Source organism: Vanessa atalanta, chromosome 28 (genome assembly GCF_905147765.1).
Source record: "Vanessa atalanta chromosome 28, ilVanAtal1.2, whole genome shotgun sequence".
NCBI classification, from domain to species: Eukaryota; Metazoa; Arthropoda; class Insecta; order Lepidoptera; family Nymphalidae; genus Vanessa; species Vanessa atalanta.
Window position 1 is genome coordinate 3,363,688 of NC_061898.1, and position 27,678 is coordinate 3,391,365.

Sequence of the window (27,678 nt, forward strand, 5' to 3'; positions counted from 1 at the left end):
TGCATTTTCAGCAGGCACAAGAGCTAATATTCTACCACCTCGAGTTAGTAGCGTTTGCTGGCAACAAAGAAACAAAAAAACATGCTTCAACCAAAAATAAAAAGCAATCCCAAATCACAAATACATGCGGTATCTTGCAAATTACAAATAAAGCATTTCATTACAAACTTGGCAATGTATGCTGTGTCATACAGATAAAACGAAGGGTCTTTCATTACGAATTTGGCAATGTATGCCACAGCATACATCAGTTTACCGACCAAAATAAACTCAAAACACAAAGTCACCATACACAAAAACATATCAAATCCATTCGATTATACTGTTATGCATAAAATATAGTTCATAAAAACACCACAAACCATGTCAAACCAAGTTAAAATAATATAAATAGCTTAGTCAACACAGATGAGCTACGCCGGGCCGCCATTTTCGAGACCGAATGTCAAAATAAGTGTTGCCAGAGACGTGTTTTATTTTTCCTTATAAAAATAATTAGTATTGCAATGAATTAAAATGATTTGTGACACAGACATTTTTATTATACTATGTCAAATATTTTTACAAAGTTAATGTATGCCAGTACATACACTGCCAATTTAAGGGTTAATAATGCACGGATTCTAAATTTCCACGTACTATATTTTTCTCAATGTTGTTCAAAATTAAATACTGTACGTCTTCCTAGCTTAGGACTGTTTTTGTAGTTAACATCGTCAGCTTTTGCTAAATTGTATCTCTTTTTTAAAGTGCTGTAAGGTATACCAGTGTTTTGAGACACTTTGTAGACTGAAATACCTCCTCCTCTAAGAACAACGACTGCTTTTTCTAGTGTATCAACCGTCCAAGAAGCTTTGGTGGTTGTCCGGTTTCTTTTACGTGGCATCTAAAACGAAAAATAAATATTTAGGTAATTAAAAAATACACTCAACTATAATGGGGTAATGAGAGCTAAGTCGGCTAATGAGAGCTATACTAGGCTACCATTAACCGCTAACTACCATTTTGAAAAAAAAAGTCATAAATATGTTAGTTTACATTTTATCGACATTAAGGCAATTGGACTCGTTAGTACATGAATCTAGAGATGTAAGAACCCTTAATATAATAGAATAAGTATATATCTTCATGCTTACCTTGGAGCTAGCAGTTGGCAGTTTTTTATAAGCGGGACGCGAAAAACACACAACAGTCACTCGTGACTCAACTCATGGCACTAACGGCTCAAGCGCGTCAGGCGAAACTTGCCGACGGTTGACGGAAATGGCCGAGTAAATACGATCGCGCTATTGTGTATACTTGCCGTTCATTCTCCATCGCTCCCATTACCTGATCGCTCCCATTGCCCCGCGCTCCCCTATGTTAGGAGTAGCTTTACCTTTGATTTTCTTATTAGCTATGTTTTCTTTGGAATTTAATACTGCAGCTGATTGTTTTCCTCTTTTGTATAAAGGTATCGGAATTTTCGGTATAGGGGAACATTCTTGCAATAACTTGCTAGGTGTCTCCTTTATGCCTTCTTCATTTGGCTGCAAACAATGAAGTTGGGAAAGAGGAGATGGAGATTCTTCTCTCGTTGTATTATCATGTGTATGGTCAACATTTGTTATTGTAGATGTTTGAGTTTCAGCCAAAGCTGAAACCTCGCTGCAGTTTGATTCTGGCAACAACGGATTGTTACATGAGGGAACAGGTAATTGTAATGTATTTTCAGGTAAGATATCTTGTGGTTCCTCCCGGAGTGGATTGCTTGATGACAAATCGGAGATTGTATAGAAACTTTCTGGAATAGCAGCAGTATTGTAAGGGTAAATACCACAAGACCTAAAGCCCGAAATAGCATTAGAAGGCGTAGTGGCTCGAATCCATAGATTACCAATTAGCCTGCCAGCTATTAAACGGTTAATTTTTTTTTCTTTGTTTGTAAGCATGCAGTTCCTCGTCTCAGCTGCAAAAAAAGTCTTAAATGGCTTGAAAAAGCTACGGTCTAAAGGTTGTAAAGCTTGCGTGCTGTGGCTTGGCAGACAAAAAAGTATTATCCCATTTTATTCCGCAGTCTCCAACATTTCGATAGAGTTCTTATGCGAAGAATGCCCATCTAGAAGCAAAATAACCTTACCTTGAGGCTTTCGTGGTATAAAATGCTGTACTGGCCACTTTTGAAATAGCTCCGCATTAACATAGGCTGATTTCTTGCTCATGTAAACATCAGAACCATGAGGGAGACCATCAAGAAATTCTGGTTTTTTATTTACTCCTTTAATAATAACAACAGGGCTGAGAAAATTTCCAGCAGCATTGCAGCAAGCTATTATTGACATAGTCTCTCCCTTTTCTCCGGACGTTATTGAATGAAATTCGTTGTCTCACAACTCGCGATACGTCCGTTCCAATTAAGTGCGTGGCACTGACTGAAGGACGCGCGGGGGTAGGGTTACATTTAAACAAAACACAGCGGGTCTAATATCTATACAAGTCGCTACGTGTTTACGGAGGCAAGTATCCCACTGAGGCGTCTATCCCACATTTACCCTACTAAATAAAGCCTACTTTTATAATAGGCCTTATTTTTGACCCTAGGCCTTAATAGAAGTTCTGTTGAATTTTAACTTCAATATGTTTTTTTACAGATCGATTATCTTAGCATATCTTCTTCAAGACCAAAACGGGCTACGTGGTCCGAAGAAAACTTAAGAGCGGCAGTTAATGAGGTGCGTTTTGGGCGATTGTCGACTTATAAAGCTTCGGCACAATATGGCGTTCCGAGAAAAACCATGAGAAATCTTAAAAGTGGTATTTTACATAAGAAATTAGGGAGAAATGCTATATTTACGAAAGAGCAAGAAAAAGATTTCGTCAGCCGTATAATAGAATTTTCTGAAATACCTCTGACGTCAAAAATTATTCGGATTCAAGCATTTGCTTTTTGTGACAAATATAATATTGACAACAATTTCAACAAAGAAACAGGACTTGCAGGAAAAGGCTGGTTTACATTATTTTTACAAAGAAATCCAAATTTTGCAAAACGAAAAGTGCAATTCTTAAACCCAGCTCGAGCCCAGAAATTAAACTAAACCATCGTCACTCAATGGATGTGTCAATGCCATAGGGAATCCGATACCACCCATGATTCTTTTCAAGGGTAAACGAAAGAAGCCGGAATATGACGATAATTTGCCTGCGGGGTCAATTGTCCACATGGCACCAAAAGGAAGTATGACAACGGAACTTTTTATTATTTTTATTGATCATTTAGCTACATATAAAACACCTGGAAAATGCCTCCTTGTCTTTGACGGTGCCAAATGTCATTTGGATTTTCGCATTGCCGAAGTCGCTGAAAAATATGAAATTGTACTATATTGTCTACCATCCAATACGAAACACGAATTACAGGCTCTTGACAAAGCATGCTACAAACCATTTGAATCGTACTGGGATCAAGAAGTTCTGCAATATATGTGCCAAACATATCACTGAATCTCGATTTAACGTAATTTTATCTAAGGTCTGGTCAAAGAGCATGACCTATGAAAATATTACGAGTGGATTCAAAGCTACTGGGCTTTATCCATTAAGCGCTCAAGCAATACCTGACTCTGCTTTCGCTCCTTCTATATTGACAGAGCGTCCTATTAGTAAAAGTAATTCAAACAACTCTGCTGAATCTTCACCACTAATTAATACAAATGTAACACGACCTCAAGAAAATTTTACAGGATCCAATACAAATTTTGAAACAGATACTGACTCACGTCAATCCTCACCCATCGGGAATATTCAGCATTTGAAAAATCTGATCGATACCGAAAACGTCTTATCATTGTCACCCACCACTTCTGATCTTCGAGTATTTTCATCTGCTTCCCCAATAGATCACAGTACACCACCTCGAATAAATAATGATGACCAAAATTGTCTCGAAAATCTTCCCGGGCCCAGCGGCTTACAGATTAACCACCGACTAGTAGAATATAGCGATAGTATAGAAAATGAGCAGGACAGTATAGCGTTTGAAGATAATATCTACGCATTTATTCCACCGAGACGCTTACGAATTTGCACTTCTTCAGACACAGAGAAGAGCGACATCGAAAATATTAATCCCAATAACGTTACTTTACCTAAGTCCGATGGCGAAGACACTGAAGATGACGAACCTTTGGCTAAAATTGCTAGACTTAAGAAGACTGATTTCCAAAAATTTATGCCTACACCTGACTACAGTATTGTTAAGAACCGTCCACGTAAAAAAGCTTTAAATTATAACGGCCAGAGAGTTACCAAAGACTTATTTAATACACATAAAGAACCAAAAAAGAATAATTCGAATAACAAAAAGAAAGGAAATAAACCAATAAAGGAAACAACAAAGAAAACCTACAAACAAAACAGAAAACGTTTGATTAAACCAAAATCAACTGAAGATAGAGAACAGTGGTATTGTCTTGCATGTAGAGAAGAGAGGATTGCTGATATGAGACAGTGCTTAGGGTGTCATCAGTGGTACCACGAGGATTGCGTCGGCTTGACAAAAAGTGATCTAGATGCATTTGTATGTCCTAATTGTCAGAAAAAGTTATTTTATAGTAATTTACTTATTATAAGTAAGACTGATTAATGTTCCTAAGCAAATAATTATGCTTCTTATTACGTTCCAAGGCCTTATTTAGTTACCTTGTTTAATTAAGGCCTATCATTTTTTTTTTTTAATTATTTAATATTATTTTAAGGTTTTTTTTCCACAGTGCGATTTCTTCGGATTTTTTCCAAATATCTTGCACGCCATGCGATTATGCCATGGCGTTCCATAAGAAATTTACATTTGGATTGGCATCGCTTATACTTGAAACCAATGTTATGTAATATTCTGTGCAATGTTGTGATGCTTCCCTGAAAATTTATGTCTTTTCTCAATGCGGCACGTAATTTACCAAATGTTGGTAACTTCTTCCTCACAATATAAAAACTGTGAATTTTTTCTCTTATGGCGCACAGATCAAGCCCATCCAAGTCGAACTTTTTGGGATGCGGACGACTTTTCCCTGGTGTGACAATTTTTTTTTAAGTACTTGCTGCTGTTATACCTTCTTTTGTAATTGTGGTCACAGATTTTTCGGACACGCCTGCATTTAAATTAAGAACAAATAAAAAATACTGAAATTAAAAAATATATATCACTTGCAAGTTTTTTTTTAAATATATATTCATCTTAAAAACAAATTAATAGGAATATATCAATAATACAATATATCGGCAAAAAAATCATGGGCACGGCAACCCTAAAACATACCTGTCATCGCGGCGACTCTCTTGCGAACATTGTTTGGTGGTTTTAAAATACCTTGATGATTTTCGCTTGCGTTAGCGTTGGTTAACATACTTGTTAAGTGATTTTGAGTGTTTTCGTTTAGTACTATAGTATATTTTAGTGTTAATAGTGCTTTAGTTGATAGTTGGGTTAAGTGGTGTTACTATTTTTTGTAAATCTTGTAAGTATTTATTATATTTTAATATTATTTAGCTTCTAAATTTTATAATTGATCCTCCTCCCGAACCCCCTGTGTGTTTTGTGTTTTGTTTGCAAGAAAATCTGGACAGTCCTTGTCTGTTGTGAAATGGTTACCAGAGCAATTTAAGCAAGTGGCGTTGTCCTTACTTACACTACAAGACTCAACTGTGTGGGATTTGGAACACTTATAACACCTAAGTTGAGACCGGCACTGAGTTTTAATATGACCATAACGGCAGCAATTAAGGCATTGGATTGTAGGAAGTTTGTAAGTTTCTACTGGAAGGGACGTTTGGTAGGAATACACTTTTGAGGGAGCATTTGACCTCTAAATGTGATTACCACAGATTGGGTAGGAACCCATGTAGTTATACTGTCAGTAATTGTCTATCTATTTAGACGTCTTATTTTCATAACTTCTCCACATCCAGTGGGAAGCACGAGTGAAGATGCAAGATCGTCCAGTCCACGGGAATATTCTTAATCAATCCCATTCTAGTTACATTAAAAGTCGGTACAGTAGCTTTATACTTGCACATTTCAACAATAGGGTTAGCTAGAGATTGCTGCTTGGGATGTTGAAAATTCAACTGAAATTTTGTTTCGGCCTATGTTTTGTTACAATAACCGAACAACACTTCTACGGCAGAACAAATAAAAAAAAAACATGTTTTTTATCGGCCCACCGAGCACGGGGAAAACTATTATCATGGAATCACTAGTACAACTCCACTACAACTACGAAAGACTGACTGGACTAACACCAAGATCATCGTTCAACTTCTGCTCGCTTGTACACACGAACGCTTGCTTCATGGACGAATGCAAATTAACAGATACACAATTCGAACAATGGAAATTACTAGCAGCAGGTCAACCGATGGCAACCGACTTGAAATACAAAAACAGACATACAATACACAATTGCCGATTTTACACTGCGAGTAACTACCCAATAGACATGTACGCAAACGCACCAGACGCAACGGAAGCAATACAAACAAGGACATTCACATTCAGATTTCTGAGACACCAGAAAGAATACCTCTTCTGAAACACCTTCGCATGGTTAGAATTCTGGAAAAGACACCGAATCACAAGCGAAGCAGGAATAGATTATTTATTCAATAATTTAAAATTAAAAATGTACGGTGACGGGAAAATTATAATTATATTAATAAAGGTTTACCTTTAGGGTATATTTAAAATAAGTAAATTAATTATAATATTAACGGTTAAGGGTAGATTTAAGTAAATTACTTATCCAACGGCTTGCGGTTGTCCTAGCATACCAGAAGTGATTTTGATACCAGCATAAACGATGGCAAAAAAGATGGTATTAATTTATGACGTTCAGCGATTGCCGCGACGAGGCGCCGGGTTGTCGCGACGATACGGCGGCGGCAGATCTGGGTTCGACGAACCGCTCTCGGCGTCTTCGATCTCCTGAAATGTTTTAATAATTAAATAAAGTAGATCTCAAGATCGTGATGTAAAGCTTCTCTATTTTCATTAGTAACGTCATGGTCTTCTGCATTTGACTCTTCAAGATCATCTTCAGATCTTTCACCGTCGTCAATTAGGGCTAAATATTTTTCTATCTCCCTTGAATTCATGGTTGCAACTGCTAAACAATAAAAAATATCAGATCACAGGTATGGGCATGTCTGTCTGTACTAACTGCATAGTGTTGCAGATTTACAACATCAAAATTGAAGCAATTTGTACAAAATCCAAAATGCTATTGTCCTAACCAATTACTGTACCGAAAAGAAAATGAATTATTCAGTTCCCTTATACGTTTTTATTTACGATATACAGGGCAAGTACGTAAAAATTCCGTATGTCGCCCCGAACAGTTAATACATTTATAGTATGTAGTCTCACAATTACTATGATTACCGGAACATTTGGGACAGATAATTTTCTTTGAAGAGCAGAATTTTTGAGTATGTCCATACCTCCAACACTTGCAACATTGAGTAACTAGGAATACGTATCGTTCCACCTACACTTTCATGCCATGTTTATAGATATATGGCGGTAAGGAGGAACCTTTAAAACCAAGACGTATAGTTTCACTCTCAGTTCAGTTGGATGTTTGACTATCTCTTCGTAACAACCTTTTAATTGAGATTATATCTATACCAGACGAAATGCTACCATCAGTGGCGTAGCATAGGTCACTAGCACCCGTAGCACTCCAAATTTGCCGCCCTCTTATTTTTGCAATCCATTATAAATAATTTGGGGCATGGTAAAAGGAGTACTTTTATTGAATAACATTAACCTAAAAAGTGAAATTAACATTTTTTGACATAGAGTAGAAGGTAGAATATCACTTACAAAAATTACAGAGAAAACGTAATACAATAATGGAGAAATCGCCTACTTCACGAACGCTCTTTTGCGCAAGAGTATCATTACAACCTCAACTCCTCAACCGATAGATTAAAATTTAACTTTTCTAGTCTTTGTTTCAGCAAAGTTTTTGATCACACTTTCAATATCGATTGCATCAGTCAGGTCTTGTTCAATCGACAATATAGCTAGATTAGTTAATCTCAGCGTACTCATCGTAGATCGCAAGTAATTCTTTATCAATTTCAGTTTCGAAAAGCTTCACAACTAGCAATACTTATAGCAGTTGTTAAGAATTTTCTGAGTATTATGAAAATGTTAGGCACGGAGATTTCGAGCTTAGATTCGACAATGAACTCCAATAATTCAAGTGGACCTACATTAGCTTTGCCTAATTTATCAAGATCTCCAGTAGCAGTACAAACTCCTCCTTGTCAATATCGGTAGCATGGTCAAGGCTACATTTTCCAGTAACATCCAGTAGTTTTGCTGGTGTAAGGAAGGAACATTTCTCTGCTAAATTATCGAGCTGCTGAAATCTCGATCGAATCTCACAAATGACTCTATCCAACGAGGAAAACAGTGTTCTTCTCAACTTATTTTCGTAGGTCAAACCAGCATCTGTGCTTCCGTCACCGAATGTTTGTTTCTTCAATATACGTCAACGAGGTTCCATAGATAAACCCAGTTCATCAGACAATCCTTTTGAGTAAATCAAAGCACCGTCTACCAACTCGTTTCGCTTTTGAACTAGTAACGTTTGTGGGGCACTTATTTTTTGAGCACACTATTGCACGTTGAGTCCCTTTGTTTGCAAATAATTTTGAGCATCATTACCTTAAAGAAGTACTGAGGGCTTAGCCAAGTTGACATTCTACAATCGTAATCGCTAATAGAAAACTACAAGAAAACTAAACAAATGTATGGGCATGACGTCATCTCAACGCTAAGTCACGTGATCACAACAAACGAATAGAAAAGTCGTAGACAAGTTGACAATCGTTTAAAGTGATAGAATTGAATATAATCGTTTCTACAACGATAATCGCTAACTCCATACAAAATGGTAGCCAAGTTACAGTTTTGACAAGCGCTGACGAAACGATGTCGAAGTTTTTTATCGATAACTAAGCGATCATAGAGACTCAATAGTTAACGCTAAAAAAATGGCGTCTTATTTGGTGATCGACAAGTGTTTTGTTTGTTAAACTTATTTTTTTCTATTATTTCCTTTTAAAATGCATACTTTAAATATGTTGTGGTGTGCTCATAATGAAGAAGTGTGGCTTAGGCGGCAAAAAAGAGACAAAAATCGTGCATGGAAAACATACGCGAAATGCCGGCAACATTATTTGTGCAGCAATTTCGGCTAGACAAAACAACCTTTGAAGAACCAAAGAGATTCCCCTCAATGTTAAAGTAAGTGCTTAATAAGCTTATTGATAATTTATTTATTTACTAAGGACACACCAAATGTCATAATAAAAACATATTCAGAATTAACATGAAAGGCCAGAAGGGCCTTCACCAGAACTCATTTTATTTAGAGCGGGTAGATGGGCGTGGTAAAATAAACGATCCAGTCCAAGATGTTAATTACAATTTAATAATCACTGTAGTCACAGGAATAGTTCGAATACACAGCACTTTCACACAAAATTCAACTAAGATAGTTTAAACAAAACGGCAATATGGCGGCAATCACAGCGATTCGTCATAAGTGTGGTAAACGGGCGCCGTTTCGTTCGATCGTGTCGTTCAAGATGGCTGCTCACCTCACCATCGACAATGACGCTTCGCTAAGTTGACAGCTTGTCAACCTGATATAGGACGGAAACGCCGTCACGGCCAGACTGACATTCGACCGTCCACGGGCGTTTAACCTGAAACAAATTAAGTTAACTGCGTAATCTGCTCGTTCATCCTGACTTAATGCTATTTATCAACTACTCAGCACCACAGATAGACCAATCGTCTAGAAATATGAACCTAAATTTTAATGTTCTATCTAAAGTTTGTCTCTGACACCACACTTCACACATTTAAACATCCTGACAGGTCTATCCCATCCAAGATATGACCCGGACGACATCTTTCGTCTTTACGAATAGCCAGACAAGCCAATCCTTGGCAGGATATGACCCGGACGACACCTTTCGTCTTTACGAATAGCCAGACAAGCCAATCCTTGGCAGAATTTGGCCCGGACGACACGTTTCGTCTCACTTATAACTAGCAATTATCCAGGACAAGTCAGTCCTCGTAATGGACCCGACTCGGACGACAATTTTCGTCAGATGATGATAGGTTCATCACATGACAAGCTGGCCCTCTGCATGGGTGAGGCTCGGACGACAAATTTCGTCTTCTCTCTGGGACTAAGAAGTGCATCATCTAATCAAACAAATTTCTAAACATTCAAAATATTCACGACGTACATTACACATTCAATACCTGGCAGTAAGTATAGTAAGTAGACAAATACCTACCTATGATGGTGAATTGTCTTGTTTCAATGTTTCAATGTTTCAAAAATTCAAACGAACAAGATGATCCATTATCACATATAAAAGGGACAGACTCACCGGAAGATGTTTTCAAAGTCCCCCTGGACGGACGGTGCTCACAATGTTGGACCTCTTTGACCGCAGCCTTGCTTCCATTCTTCTTGTCAGGACAGTTAGTTGTCACGTGTCCTCTTTTTCCACAAGTGTAGCAAGACACGGAAGTTGTGTTCTCCAATGTTCGTGACGAGCTCGGTACCTCTTGAGATGCAGATCCGAAGTTGTCACGACGTTTTCGACAGTCTGCGAAGCGATGTCCTCTTATTCCACAGAAGCTGCATCTGTCTAAGAATCTTTCAACTGACCGGAAACGCTTGATCTCAGGCTCACTGGTATCTCCACCACCATCCGATTGGCGTTTTAAGGACACACCTCCGAGTACTCGAAATAGTTGAGTACGAGTCGTAATATTGTGAGCATTTAATTCGCGACGTATTAGTCCATCCTTTTTACACAGTACTGATATCATAAATCCAGTAACTACTTCTTCAGGCATCGTGCACTTCGGAATCCGTTCAATCAAGCTCCACAGACGTAGTGCAGATTCGGAAGCTGTTTCTTTGGCAGCGATTTGAAATCGTAATATGTCGTCAAAGTAATCCTGCGGCAACTTTGGTTTTGAAAATTTCGCCATTAGACATTGCTTGACCACAGTCCAGGTCATTTCGTTTATATTCACTTTAGTAATGCAGGTTGCAGCTCGTCCTTTCAAGGCGCTGGTAAGGGCCATGAGCAAGTCTATTCCGTTTAAATTTTTCTTAAGAACGATAGCATCGGTTATATTGTACCAAGCCTCAACGTCAGATTTTTCGTCGTCTGGGTTAAAAGGTAGCAATTGCGTAGAATGAGTAGTGTTGGCAGTTGGTGTTTGCTGACTTGCGAGAACCCGAGATAACAACGCCTCCTTACTGCTTAGTAACTTTTCGGCACCCGATTTTGTCCGTTGACCCTCAACTTGGGCACCATCGAATCCCACTTCTGATGAAAGGCCAGAAGGGCCTTCACCAGAACTCATTTTATTTAGAGCGGGTAGATGGGCGTGGTAAATAAACGATCCAGTCCAAGATGTTAATTACAATTTAATAATCACTGTAGTCCCAGGAATAGTTCGAATACACAGCACTTTCACACAAAAATCAACTAAGATAGTTTAAACAAAACGGCAATATGGCGGCAATCACAGCAATTCGTCATAAGTGTGGTAAACGGGCGCCGTCTCGTTCGATATTGTCGTTCAAGATGGTTGCTCGCCTCACCATCGACAATGACGCTTCGCTAGGTTGACAGCTTGTCAACCTGATATAGGACGGAAACGCCGTCAAACATAAAGTGTGTGACTCTTCAAGACCAGCCACAACAGTTATTTACGTTACAGTTATATAATAATAACATAAACAATATTTTTACAATAATAAAAATTACTCACAATAGAATATTGTATTTGATATTTATTTTTTAACGTAACTATGATAAATTTCATTTCCTGAATTGTTGTGTGTTTGTAGGTATTGTGCACTCTTAGTTTCCTAGCAACAGGATCCTATCAGAGAATTGTTGGGGTTTCTCAGCATCTTGCCCAACGGACAGCTAGTCGGTGCATAAGACAAGTCATTGATGCTTTGAACCACTCTGCTATCATGGAAAAATGGATCAAGTTTCCGAAAACACGACAAGACAGAGCATTTATAAAACAAGAGTGAGCATTTAAAGTAACAATATTTAATTTATGAAATAAATTTAATAAACATAACATTTTAATTTACGAGGTTCCAAAGAAGATTTGGCCTGCCTGGTGTAATTGGGTGCATAGACTGCACCCATATAGCTTTGGTAAAGCCCAACCATGAAGAGCATCTTTTTTATAATAGAAAAGGATATCATTCCTTAAATGTTCAAATGGTAGATATAATTATTATTTATATTGTACGGCATGTTAGAGTGAGATATCAGTCTTAATAGAGGTTTTATTTTCAGGTATGTGATAGTAATCTTTTAATTTTAAATGTAAATGCAAAGTTTGGTGGAGCTACACATGATTCACATATATGGTCTTCTAGTAGAGTTGAATTATATATGCGTGAACTTCATCAAAATAATGAGCAAGTATGGCTCTTAGGTAGGTATTTATAATAATAAAAAGATCTAATCTAAAAGAGTTTAATTGTGACTAACCAAATTTTAAAATAATTTTCAGGTGACTCTGGATATCCACAACGTCCTTGGCTTATGACACCTATCCTCAATGCAGTTGAAGGTTCTAGGGAAGAACAATACACTCGATTGCATGTGCAAGCCCGTAACTGCATTGAGCGATGTTTTGGATTACTCAAAGCAAGGTGGAGATGTTTGCTTAGAGACAGGGTTCTTCACTATCATCCTCATGTAGCTAGCAAAATTACAATGGCATGTTGTGTATTACACAATATAGCTTTGCAAGCTGGGCTGCCACCACCACAACCACTTCCTGCTGCACATGACAATGGGGATGATACAATGATGCAAGATCCCACATCCACTGTGTTTGTACATAGCCAGAGTGAAGTAATCCAAGGAAGAGCCATTCTGAGTTGTTTATTGAATAGGATATAGTAAGATTATTTTAAGCTTTAATATGAATCTATTTTACATTTCTTAATTATAAATTAAACTTTTATACTCTATACTTAATTTATCTTCTGTAAATATTAATAAGTTGATTGTATTGTGAACAAGTCTAGGTAATTTTACTTTAAATGTAATTTATTGACAACAAAATTTTTATTAAAACACTAACATTTATAATCAAATAAAAGACGTTAAAATATAATATAATATAAATAATTTAGTATTATTGTGTAGGTAAGAACAAAAAAAGAACATTTAGGTAAAATCAGGTTTCTTAAATGCTACAACAAAATTAAAGTAATCAATAAATAATTAAAATACAAACGAATATGAATGTATGAATCAACAAAATTAAAAATAGCTGTAGAATTTTATTATACAAACGGATACTTTGCACCAAGGATTTACTAGCTTTGCGGAGTCAGAAACTTAAAAAATAAAACTAATACTGTAGGCAATTTGAAATGTACGTAAGCCACAGCTGAGATCATTATTACTACATTGATATTTTATGGCATATTATCTGTTGAAGGCAGTGATGATGGTCTCAACTGTGGTAAAATTTCTATTAAATTGACTACTGTATTAGCTTAACTGTTTAAAATTTCGTTTTGCTTTTCTTGGACCTCAATTCTTTTAGACTCTAGTTTTAATCTTTCCAACTCCCTTTGATGGTAAATTTTTTCACGGTCTGCCTCAAGTTGGAGCCGGCATTTCTCAACAGCCACAAACTCACTTGTGGCTCGTTCAAAGGGTGTTTGAACCCGGCGTGTGCGCGCTTGGAGGAGCCTATGGCGCCGCGGAGTTGAGGTGGGCGACGCTGAAGGCGACGGATTTGCCTGATGTCGCTGCCGTTGAGGAGCACCCCGTGACGTGAAAGCGGCAGGTGTCGTCGCTGACGGCACCGAGTGCCGGGCGGCGGCGTTAGCACTGGTGGTGGATGTTGTTGTGGTGAGGTGGCAGTAAAGGCTGATGTTGTTGCTAATAAAATAAAAAACTATATTTTAAATTGGGCACAAATAAATTTATTCAGGCAAAACATTGTATTTTTTAAAAAAAGGTACCTTGTATAGAGCATGAAGGAATAAAATCCAACATCATTTCATCCGTGGCTGTGGTAGAAATTTGGGGTGACAAGACCGTACAATTAGACTCTCTGGTCGGGGATGGTTGAGTGTTTCTCACTGATGGTTGAGCCTGAAAATATGAACAACTTGATAATTTTTATTTAAAGAAGAAAATACACTAATAAGCCAAGACCCCAAGCAAAAAAAAAACTAGCATCAAAGCCTCTCTCTATAATTCCAGCTTGACCAACAACAGCAGTCAAACCCATAATACACAACACAATCTCTTCTGAAGCAGTGAGAGTTTGTCTGCTGCTTGGACCACCACCAGTACCAGAAGCCTCACGACGTATTGCTAAAGCTTTTTTCTTAGTTTTAGCTTTCCAGTCTGCCCACACCTGGATATTATTTGTTAATTTTTGGCATTAATATTTTCATCAATTATTTTATAATTTTTGAAATAAGCTGATTGATTATAATGAAGTGAATGAATGATAATTATAGAAAACTATAAAATAATATTTTTAGGGGGGTTTTATTAGAACCATACTTTTTTCCACTTGTCCCTTGGTTTTACTACTCCTCCACCTATGGAGTTTAATAACTCTTCTAATTGCTGCCACAGTCGGTCAGCTTTAATTCGGCCTTGTGGCCCTTGCTGGGGTCTCGTTATATCGCCATAACTAGAAGAAGTTAAAACTATTTCAGAGAAACAAAGGGTCTATTGATTAAGTAAAGAATCAAACAGAATTATTGTTTGTTTCGTAAGTGGTAATACTAGTTCCTATCGCGTATCGCGTCATTGTTTATGTTTTAAACTTTCAAGTGCTACAGTATGATAGATTTTCAAATAACAAAGGAATATATTTACGAAATAACTAATAATTTTACGTACCTTTCCATAAACTCCAGTAAAGTTGCAAACTGTTCTGGGCTTGCTCGAGATTTATATTCCATTCTATAAAAGTTATCACATCATTTAAGGTATCGGTCATACTTAAGCAGGATAATAAAATAAAATTTCGAGTCACAAGTAATGTTTAAATTTATATTCGGCACTGTGATATTGTTATAAACCAATTACAAGGAGAATGTATACTCACCCTATTTAATTTACTTATTTTTTAACACTTCAAATAAATATTCTTCAAACTTCAATTCAAAACAAGAGTTGATGTCGCGCTCAAAGTACACAACTGCGACTTTGACGTCGGTTTGACGTTTGTAAGATCGCTCACCATAGACTAAAGTGTAGGTTTTTTCTAAGTTCATTGTAGAATGAGCGATCGAATCACTCGTGTCAATTTGGCTAGCTACTTATCGTTTTCTATAATCGCTTACGCCGAAGCGTTAACGATTGTAGAAAGAGATTCGATATGAAACGAATGTAACTTGACTAGGCCCTCTGGTGTTTTGAACTTTCTTCCGGGCTGTTAGTTTTTCTAGAGCGGTGAGAATTTATTTGTAATGTTTATGCATCATGATTACTGCATCACCTCTCACGCTCCATCGGGTATCTTGAATCCTTTTCAATCTTTTACCGGTAGCAGCGAGCAGAACTTCCCAGCGGTGAGTTGACATGGAAAAAAATCCATAACAGCGTTCTATCGTGCCAAAGAACTTTACCGATTTTGCTTCAACTGAGGCAGCGTGTAGACAAACGAGATTCAATGAATAATTTGAACAAGGTACGAATTCAGCTTTTGGATTTATATCTTTGATCCTTTGTTGCACTCCAGTATGCTTACCGGCCATGACAGCAGCATTATCGTACGCTTGACATCGGCAATCCATTATGTCCAAGCCATCACTGTTGAGTTTCTTCAAAATCATTTCTGCAATATCTCCAGCAGTCTTGCTTTCAAATAAATCTATAACTTATTCCGCTACTGCTCGCACTTCCTGATTTTCAAATACTACGTAGCGTAAAACTTGGCTAGTTTCGTCCCTGTGAGAAATGTCAGGAGTGCTGTCAAATATCATGGAATAATACTTGGCCTTTTTTATTTGACGATAAATTTGCTAACGGGCGTGATGGCTTAAAGTTACGATGAATTCGTTTTGGGTTTCCGATGACATACTCGTATATGTAACTGAAATTTTCTGTCCCATATTGATGCTCACAAGGTGTTCCCGTAAAACAAATCATTCGACGCAACTAGACGCGACCGTATCGCATGGCCAACTGAGAAATAATTATTTGTAAAATACGATGTTGTTTGCCTTTGTAACGTAACTTATCGATATATATTTATTTCAAGGCCTACCTTATTAAATAGCTTGAAAATTATAAAGCAAATAAATCACTTACCTACACACTTCAAACTTTCGCCGGCGACTGATCGAAACAGATTAATTATTTCATACACGTACTAAAAGCAGGCGTTGGAGGTATATTTCTCCATCTTAGGTTGTTGCTGTCATTGCAATTGCATTATTCATACTTTCATCAATAACTTCATAAAAGCTAGAATTTTGATCTTGAGTCAGGTGTGGATACCATGTGACTTCATTGGGGTCATCCACAGCGCTGGAGTCAGAAACAGTTGAATTAGTTGTAATTGAGTCAGATAACTCTCCAATAGGCAAGGGATTGACATCATTGCCATCATTTGTTCTCACAACATTTTCTATTTCATTATTAAAATTTATATGACAATCAGTAGTAGTATTATTCTGATTTATTTTTAAGTCTTTATACATCATTCCTTCCAAGAAGCACACATCTCTAGTTTTAATACATTCGGAAGGACTATGAGGAGCAATTAGTCTGTATCCTTTTGACTCATTACAATATCCTACAAAAATGTATTGTTTACTTTGCATCTAGTTTATTACGCCTCTCATCGGGATCATTGCATTAGCAACACAGCCAAATATTTTCAAATTTGATAAATTATCTTTACAACCAGACCATTTTTCTTCTGGTGTGGTTCCTCTTACCGCTTTACTTGGTGATTTATTCTTGATAAAAATTGCTGTATTCAAAGCCTCTGCCCAGAACCTTTGTTCCATACCTGCATCTTGTAGCATACATCGTCCGGCCTCCATAATTGTGCGATTTTCCCTTTCCGCAACTCCATTCTGTTGTGGAGAGTAGGGTACAGTCGTCTGGTGCACGATGCCATGCTCTTGAAGGAATGTCTGGAAATGTTTATTTACATATTCACGACCATTGTCTGTTCTGATCATCTTTATTTTCAAATCAGTTTGATTTTCTACAAAACTCTTAAAGACCTTGAATGCAGACAGAACTTCGCCTTTACTTTTAATAAAATAACCAAATGTCATCCTAGTGTAGTCATCTATAAATGTTAATAGATACTTGGCACCACTAAATGAGGAAACTGACATAGGCCCACATAAATCAGAATATATGAGACCTAATTTCTCAGTGGCTCGACTAAAGGATTGTTTTGGGAATGATATTCTGCTCTGCTTTGCAGATGTACTGCACCTTAAACTTCCAGTTTCCGTAGTTAGATATTCCACTAAGCTTCTCGAAATTGACCCAAATTCCGGAACTTGTTGCTGTTGAAGATGATGGCGCCGGCACTGACACTGCGTGGTTACGCGACATCGTTTCCTTTTTTTTATTTTTAAATGTTTACGCACATTTATTTATCGCGTATATTGTGCTCGAGTAGGTAGGTACTCACTGCACATTGACTACGTTAAAAGTAAAATAAAAGGAAAGAGAAACACAATGATACTTACACTACACGTGTCGTTGGGGAATCCCCTGATTTTTTTTTATCACTGTTAGTTTTACCACATTTAACGGTGGAACCATGAACGATCTCCTGCCCGCGGACCTGAACTAATGTACCTACTGCAGGTGACGTGTATTTTTACTATATTTCGCGTTATAGCTTTAGCCGAAAAGTTTATTGACATTAGCTAATTTACTCCTGATACAGCATTATTTTTTTAACCGAACTCGAAAAAAATATCTTAACTCGAATTCACAATAAAACGCACATCGATGAATAATAAAACGCACATATCACTATCCGTCAAATTGACAACACTGCCAATCTACAGAAAGAATTTAGGGGAATTCCCTAGGCATAACTTTTGAATTTCTCTCAACTGAGTTGTCATAATTATAGTGGGGTTGCAACCTGTTATATTTATTTATTAAAAGCCTACTTGAATAAAGTATCTTTTGATTTTGATTTCTGAATATACAATGAAGGATAAATAAAAATAAAATATATATGTAATATGTTGTTTGTTGAAACAAAAACTATAGTTGTTGCTCTGTAAAGAGAAATTTATTTTTTAAAGTTTAATACAATCACAAATATAAGAGTAAAAAGTGCTGCCACCATAGATAATATATTATATTAAGTAATGAGCAAGTATCTATAATTATCTATTAAATTAAATGAAGAGTAAAAGAGCTTCATTTACACGTATATAACTTCACAGAGTGTAAATATCGTAAATATTTTTTTCAGGTAATTTAGATAATACACAATGGGAAAGTATAACAGAAAATCTAACAGAGGATTAAACTGTAAGGAGAAATTAAGAGAAGCTGTACAAGAGGTTGAAAGTGGCAGTATGAGTGGCTAAAAGGCTTCAAAAATATACCAAATACCTCGTATGTCTGTTATGGATCATGAAAATAAAAGAGGAACTAAATCAACAACACTTAGACGAAACACAGCTCTGTCTGCGGAGAATGAATTTAGAATTGCGACAAATCTCCATTTTATGGAGAAATATGGCTTTGGGCTTAGCAGAAAAGATGTTTTGCAATTAGTTGGAGATTATACCAACAAAAACAATCTGATTACACCATTTAAAAATGGTATACCCGGAAAAGACTGGTTTTGGCATTTAAAGAACACCATGGGCTATCCATTAAAAAACCACAAGCAGTTGAATACTCACGAAAAAAAGCTGTAGATCCCTTTATAATATATTCATATTTTGACCTATTAGAGAAGACTATAAATGATTTAAATTTAAATTACAAACCGTCGTCCATATGGAACCTCGATGAAACGAGCTTCTCTAAGAACCCTGCGAAAACGAAGATAGTTGGTGCTAAAGGCCATGCGGCGACTAGAGTTATCTCAACAGCTGGAACAGACAACACGACTGTATTACTTGGTGCCAGCGCTTCGGGTGAAAAGTTACCACCTCTTATAGTATATAAAGGCAAAAATCTGTGGGACACTTGGACCTATACTGAAGCCTATCCAGGCACGTCTTATGCTGCAACAAAAAATGGATGGAGGGAGGCAGAGGTTTTTGAATCATTTTTTAAAAAAACTTTCTTACCCATTGTCAAAGATAAATGCCCTGTGCTTCTTATATACGATGGACACTCCACACATGTTGGATTGAATATTATTGAAGAGGCCCGTAAGGCAAATATAACAATTTTAAAATTGCCACCACACACCAGTCACGTTTTACAACCTTTAGACATTGCAGTAATGAAACCATTTAAAGAAATAACATGATATTACCCCAGTTAACTAAGATACCCCAGTTAACTAAGATACCCCAGTTAACTAAGATATAGTTAACTGGGGTAAAGCTATGAAGGTGAAGAAATAGTTTTTAAAATTACCCGAGGCGTCTTTGCGTTGTAAAATGTCATCGTCGACAAACATTTGAACCTCTTTGATGGCTTTAGAGAGAGGTGTGCCTTGTTAATTCTTAACTGTCCTGGACATAAACTTTTCAAATATGTTCCCAGCAGTGTCATTAATGTTACTTGAGGACGATGGGTTAATCTCAGCTGTTGGTGGCTGCCACTTCCGTGCAATCAGCTCCTGGACATGGTTCAGTACGCGGCGCGGCGGATTTTCTTTGTTTATTAGGTCAGAAAAAGCGGCCATCTGGTAACGCGTCTTTAACAAAGTACATAAATAAAATGTACCGCTTTTTTCCCTTTCCCTAGCCTTCTATTAAAATTATGCTGCAGAGTATGGAGAAATTGCTGTATTTTTTCGTTGTTAAAATTCTTTGATCCTCTAAAATTTTCTAATGAATGTCCTTACTCCTGTACTGTAATGAATGACCTTACTCCTCTCACTCCTGGTCATTTTCTAGTTGGACGTCCTTTAACAGCGCTGCCTACATCTAGCCTAATCAACGTAAATCCCAATAGACTACAACGTTGGGAACTAGTAGAACAGCTACGTCAGAATTTTTGGATACGCTGGCAGAAGGAGTACGTGTCTGAACTTCAACAAAGGACCAAGTGGAAGACTTCTAAGGGCGATCTGAAGGAAGGGACAATGGTCGTGATCAAGGATGATGCACTGCCTCCGTTGAAGTGGAGCCTTGGACGAGTTCGTCGAGTGTTCCCAGGTCCTGACGGAGTTAATCGTGTTGCAGACATAGAAACCACTAAAGGCCTGACAAGACGAGCATTCAATAAAATTTGTCCACTACCAATTAATGAGGCTGTTGAAACCCAAGATTTCAACGTCGGGGGGCATGTTAAGGATCAGCGCGGGACGGGGGAGATGAGCGCCCCACCGCGGTCGACAGACGAGCTAGCTCATTAGCATTACCGGAGTCACCGTGTGTAGTATACATATTTACATCATTTTTGTAAACTCACAGTTGTGCCAATAAACAGTTATACAGTCCATTGTTGTTCATCATTTGGCCCAAGCAGAAACATACCCCTTGTAAGTATTTTACCGGTCTCTTTTTGGTGGCGATCTGAAGTGTCAACATCTACGAGATACGTAAGTTAAGTAATGTATTTTTATTTTTGCTAGTGTAAGTAAATTATTATTTTAAAATATTTGTGTATAAAAATGATACTAATATTTCCCTATAATGTTATTTTGTGTGTTAAAAATTGCAATAAACAGAATATTTCATAAATATGAAATATGTAACATTTGTCATTTGTTTCAATTGTTTTTTTGATTTTGATAATTTTTAAAGTCTTTGTGTTTTTATAGAAAAATAGCTTTAAGTGAACAGTTTGAATAATAAAACTTATTAATATTATGTAAATAAAGTTTCCTTTTATAGCTCTAATTTAATAAAATCTCACATCAGAAGTGGGATCCTGTCCACTGCTATAATATTAATTTCAATGTTGTTTTTAGGATGGACTCTGGTTTACAAGACCTTGTTAAGGCCATTAAAGATGCTGTTTCTGGAAATCGGCGAGGAGGAGACGATGTCGCGTTGCCGGTTTTCGACCCATCTACAAGCGACCTGGGAGCAGAGTCTTGGTGCAACAACATCGAGACACTCGCTGTGGAATTTGGATGGGGCAGCATTACGACCGTTGCTTAGGCAGGTAAGGCCCTTAAAGGGTCTGCATTACTTTGGTTTGAAACATGGGACCCTGCAGAGGGTAGATCATGGGAAAACCTACGCACCGAATTAGTAGCCTTATATCCTGAAAAAAAGTATCTCGCGGAAAAACTTCAAAAAGCAGTTTTGTATAATTCCGAATCCGCTAATACTTATTGTGAATACGCAAGAGAAAAAATTAGGTTATTACGTAATACTAAGATAGCATTTAGTAAAATCACAGCTAGTTGATTTAATTTGTGGTAGCATATCAGATGTAAATGTGAGACTGGCATCTTTTAACAGCAATGTTAAGGCTACCTCCGAACTTATTGCTTTGTTTACGTCATATACAAAACCGAAATAACGACCTTTTGAGCAAAGTGGTAGGAATTCTAAAGACAGTTCTGACACTAACTATACTAAACGCCCTAAAATTGAAACGCGAAATAGTAACCCTAAATGTTTTAAGTGTGGCCAAGCAGGGCATACTAGGATGCAATGTGCGGTGAAAGAAACTCGTACTACTTTACAGACAAACAAACCAGAAATTATAGATCATAGACCTAGTGATTTCGTAAGAAGATTTTGTACTATTTGTCGAAAACCCGGACATACAGATAATATTTGTCGGTACGGTAATAAAAAAGATGATAATAAGGAAGTCAATTTTTTAGGGGAACCCAGCCTCAGTCAAAATGAACAGTAGTATCTATTAATAATGTTAAAATCAATTCATTAATTGATACTGGGGCAAATTGCAGTATAATAAGAGAATCTATAGCAAAGCGATTAGGTTGCCATCTAACGCCATGTTGTTTTTACGTTTTTGGTATAGGTAAAGGTAGTATAAATATATTTTCGAAAATTACGGTACCCGTTAAATTTGAACAGTTATGTATCGAATTAGTTAAGGACAACGATTGTCGTTATGATCTTTTAATAGGTAAAAATGTTATACAGCATCCCGATATTGAGATTATAACAGATTCATTAGGTTCTCGTTTAGTACGGAAGTATCCACCTAAAATTAATCTTGAAATTAATTCATTAGAAAAATTAGAATTTTCAGACGACTTTAATGCGAAATTGTCACACCTAGATGATAGTATACAGATTAGGATTAAGGATATTTTTCAAAAATATCCATCTGTTTTGAAACCCATTGGAAATGTTAAGACTGGTAAACTAGAAATCAAATTAAAAAGAGACGAAGTTGTGTATTATAGGCCGTATAGATTAGCTCCAATTGAGAGAGAGAAGGTTAAAGAAATAGTTAATGACTTATTAGATAAACAGATAATTAAAGAAAGTAATTCAGCTTTCGCTAGTCCTATGATTTTGGTTAAAAAAAGTGACGGAACTGACAGAATGTGTATCGATTACAGAGCTTTAAATAGAATAATAGAAAAAGATAGATACCCCCTGCCTCTCATTGAAGACCAAATTGATAGATTAGGTCAGTGCGAGTTATTCATATCTTTGGATATGAAAAATGGGTTTCACCAAATACCCATAAGTGACGATTCGACTAAGTACACGGCTCTCGTAACACCGGATGGCCATTACGAATTTCTCAAAATGCCATTTGGAATTTGTAATGGACCTTCGGTGTTCCAGAGAGCTATTTCTAAAATTTAAAATTTGTATTAGTATATATAGATGACATTTTAATACCATTTAACAACATTGAAGAGGGACTTGATTATTTAGAACAAACAATTTTGGCTTTGAATTCTAATGGTTTTACAGTAAATATTAAAAAATGTAAATTCTTTGTTGACAATATTTAATACCTTGTATACCCAATAATGTCAAGCAAGTACGACAATTTATGGGCTTGGCCAGTTATTTTCGAAAATTTATCCCCGATTTTGCTTCACGGACGGCTTGTATTAATAAATTAACAAAAACAAATCAAAAATGGGAATGGGGACCCGAACAGGATGCGGCTAGAAATTATATAATAGATCATCTTGTTTCTAGACCCCTCTTAGTTATTTTTGATCCGAAGTATCCTACTGAACTGCATACCGATGCCAGTTCCATAGGATACGGAGCAATACTCTTACAGAAAATTAATAATCAAAATAAAGTTGTAGCTTATTACGGTAAACGAACAACTCCTCCAGAATCTAAATATTGCTCCTACGATTTAGAGACGTTAGCAATCTATAATGCCCTAAAGCACTTTAGAGTCTATTTGTTAGGTATTGAATTTACAATTGTTACAGACTGTAATGCGATAAAATCCACCATGACAAAAAAAGATTTGTCACCGAGGGTCGCCCGTTGGTGGACCCTAATGCAAGATTTTAAATTTGAAATTAAATATAAAAAGGGAAAATTTATAAGTCATGTCGATAATAATAAAATCTCACAAGCGCAACTTAACTTTGAGTAGCACCTAAATTAAAATGGTATTCTCAAACGTCACCCATACAATTTGAAGGCGTGATTAGCGGAGCGGCTCTCAAATGTTTGTTTATGGAAAATTATAAATGAAACATTTCGATGATCATTTTATTTTAAGTTCGGTTTACGCAGAATTTTATCGTCGTAATTATATAATCCTACTATATTGTTGTACAAATTAAATTATTAGAAGTAAATGTTAATAATTCAGATAAAATGTTAATTGTTTTTTTATTTTTATTTTATACATCTAGCAAATAATAAAATGAGCAAAATCGAGAAATCAAAAACTATCGTTATAAAAATAATAACGTTTAATGAAATCAAAAAAGTGCAACTTATTCAAGAACATAAGATGAACATAAGACGAATGCTCGCATTATTGTAAAAAAGCGTGAGACTTGGAACTCCTTAACCAGGCAATATAATGCTGTTGCCACTAGTGGTACCAGGACGTGGCAGCAGCTGCGCCACTTATATGACATTATTAAATCAAGATCTCATTGAAAATAAGGAGACGAATGCTCGCATTATTGTAAAAAAGCGTGAGACTTGGGACTCCTTAACCAGGCAATATAATGCTGTTGCCACTAGTGGTACCAGGACGTGGCAGCAGCTGCGCCACTTAAATGAAAATATTAAACAGCGGTCAAAAAATAAATTGGTTGATGAAAACGTAATGTTTATTTGTTTTAGTTTGTATTGTTAGATTTTGTTATAATTACAGTACTGCTCATTTTATCTAATTACAACACTTGAATTTCAGAGAAAATCTTTTACGAAAGGGAAAAGATGATGAATATAAAAAAAGCATTAGATGATAAGGTTGACAAAATAGCTAATAATAATTTTTATAACAAAAATACAACACATATTTATATTTATACATATTATCTTAAATCGACGCACATAAAACTCGCGGCAAGTTTTATATATATGTAACACGGACCGCTCCCTGCGTCCGCGCATCTGCGGACGTCTTCGGAGCCTCGCATTTTTGTCTCGAATCAGTCACGATCCAGACGCTAGACGCGAAACCCGTGCCATTTTTTATGCGCTCGCTAGCTTATACGCTTACGCTATACATACTTATACTTAGTTAATAGTTTTGTGTTATTCCTTCGTACTGTGCTTTCTATAAACTTTTGTATCTTCACTTCCCTCTTCCGTACGCTTACACTTTCTCCTTCTGTGTGTGAACTGTATGTGTGGTATTAAAGACTGTCTATCGCCGTTTAAATCTTAATAGTTTTACTCGCCTATTACCATCTCCTATAAGCGAAATGGCTGGAGAAGTGTAGCTAAAGCTATTTATGAAGCGACATCCAAATTTGTCTCTTAGGTTACCTCAAGCTACAAGCATCGCTCGCGCCACAAGCTTTAATAGGACAAATGTCGCTGCCTTTTTTGAAAACTATACAGGAGTCTTGGCCAAGCATACTCTCAGCGGTAAAGATATATGGAACGTCGACGAGACTGGAATTACTACGGTCCAAAAACCTGATAGAGTTATCGCACGACGTGGAGAAAAACAAGTCAGTGCGATGACTTCTGCGGAAAGAGGAACCTTACTAACGCTGGCTTTGGCTGGGAACGCCTTCGGTAATTACATACCACCTATGTTCATATTCCCTCGCACGCGATTCCAAGAACATTTTATTCGGGATGGCCCATCAGGTTCAGTAGGAACAGCAAATGGGTCCGGGTGGATGCATGAAGACGACTTTCACTTTTTTCTTGAACATTTTAAGAACCATGTGAGGCCATCAAAAGAGCAAAAAGCTTTGTTACTTCTTGATAATCATTCGTCCCACATGGCTTTGAAGAATATAGAGTTTTGCAGGGAAATCGGTATAATTTTGCTCACATTCCCTCCACATTGCACACACAAACTGCAGCCAACGGATCGTGCAATTTTTGGTCCTCTTAAAAAAGCCATTAACACAGCTTGTGACAATTGGATGCGGTCAAATGCTGGCAAAGTTATGTCTATCTATAATATCCCGTCTATTACAAAAACTGCCTTCGATGTGGCGGTCACTGCAAAAAATATTAGCGCTGGTTTTGCTGCAACAGGAACATGGCCTGTTAATACAGATATTTTTGGAGAAGCAGATTTTTCGCCCAGCCAAGTTACAGATCGCATTTTGACCAATCCAGTGCCAGAACAAGCTTCCATTGTTGCAGAAGAGGCATTGACGGAAGATCCGGAAGAAAGAATCTCCGCCCAAAATTTGTCAGTTGATTTAGTTGAGAACGACGATGTTTTTGGAGAAGGTCTAGAAAATAGAGATCACACAGAGCACGTTGGATTTGAAGAACGTAATGTGACTCCTCCTATTATACCAGGCGACAGCTCTAAAGACCCTGCAAATATTGAACCTGTTGCCTCTACATCTGTTGTTCGTAATCCACTTGCCATTCAATCTAATATTTTCTCGCCAGAAACAATAAGGCGGTTGCCAAAAGCTCCGCCAAGAAAAGGCACGCAACAGAATAGACGTAAGATCAAGTCTGCCGTGCTAACAGATACACCAGTCAAGGATGAAATTGCTGCCATAGAGGAAAATAGGAAAGCAAAGAACGTGAAGAAGCGCGTTTTTACTGATAAAAATGCGGACAAAGAAGTTTTCTTTAACCTGCCTAAATACCGAACACAAATTATTTGTGACTTATTAAGTAATTGAAAAGATGGTGGAAAAAACGAATGACTATGCAACGGAATACTTGAATTCTCATTTTATTAAGCGTAAGTCCCGCTTGAAAAACTGGGTACCAACAACTGTTGAAGAAATGGAGAGGTTTTTGGAAGTATTAATGGCAACGGGCACCAATAAAGTACCCAATTTGAACCTATATTGGAGTAAAGAGAAATGTTACAGAAACGAGTACATAGTTCAAGCAATACCAAGAGATCGTTTTTTACTCCTTCTAAAGTTTTGGCACTTTAGTGATAATGTTGATAATGGAGATAAATTATATAAAATAAGAAATGTACTCGATATTCTTATGGAGGCATTTTCCAGAATGATAAAACCAGGCAGATTTATGGTTATTGATGAAACGATGATACCATGGAGGGGCCGGCTCAAATTCCGCCAATATATTAAGAACAAAACACATAAATATGGGATAAAGCTATATAAATTATGTACACCAGAAGGTTACACTTACTCAGTGATAATATATACTGGAAATGATGAAGAAAAATCAGGAGCAGGTTATGCACAAGATGTTGTACTGAAGTTGATTAAAAATTTAAGATCAACTCACTAGAACCGTTTTTATGGTAATCAAATTTAGTCGAGATTAATGCTTTATTTGTTAAGAGTTGTATCAACGTTATAATATTTATCCAAATAAATGTGTTTTTGATTAAGAGTATTTAATTGTGAACAAAACTGTCTTTGACATCACTTAATTTCAATGAATATCTTAGAAGATATTACAATTTTAAAATAACAACGATATAAAATTCACCCGCGCCGCATGGTGTGCAAAACATGACGCTGCAAGGAGGAGAAGCGTAGCTTGGAAGCGACGGGGAGAGGGGGGTGTAGCTCTACGAGGTACCATGCCGCGCGGCCCAGACGGCAGATGCGCGGTCGGTTCCCTTCTGAACGGTTGTATGCAGCGTTATTTGTTTTTGCGATATAATATCATCGTGTAATAATACTTTTTAAATACTTATTACATTTTGTTTTAGGGATAATATTTTGGTTCTAATAATTTCACAATTATTAACACTTTTTTTTTAGTTTTGATGTAGATAATTAATTATAAGTAGGTTTCAAAGTTTTCTTTATAGTATTGTTTGTTTTAAGGATAGTATTTTGTTTCTAATAATTTAGCAATAGTTAACACT

At 36.8% G+C, this 27,678-nt stretch overlaps 2 protein-coding genes across 2 annotated transcripts; one reads left to right on the forward strand and one right to left on the reverse strand.

Moving 5' to 3' along the window:
• Positions 1-1,325: 1,325 nt before the first annotated feature.
• Positions 1,326-2,321, reverse strand: LOC125074539. Its single transcript, XM_047685866.1, has 2 exons — positions 2,120-2,321; positions 1,326-1,948 (listed from the first exon to the last, which is right to left on the reverse strand). The coding sequence occupies exons 1-2, from the start codon at positions 2,319-2,321 to the stop codon at positions 1,326-1,328; spliced, it is 825 nt and encodes a 274-aa protein (XP_047541822.1).
• Positions 2,322-11,607: 9,286 nt separating this feature from the next.
• LOC125074540 (putative nuclease HARBI1) lies at positions 11,608-13,029 on the forward strand. Its single transcript, XM_047685867.1, has 5 exons — positions 11,608-11,682; positions 11,946-12,136; positions 12,207-12,339; positions 12,415-12,556; positions 12,635-13,029. The coding sequence occupies exons 1-5, from the start codon at positions 11,608-11,610 to the stop codon at positions 13,027-13,029; spliced, it is 936 nt and encodes a 311-aa protein (XP_047541823.1).
• Positions 13,030-27,678: the final 14,649 nt, after the last annotated feature.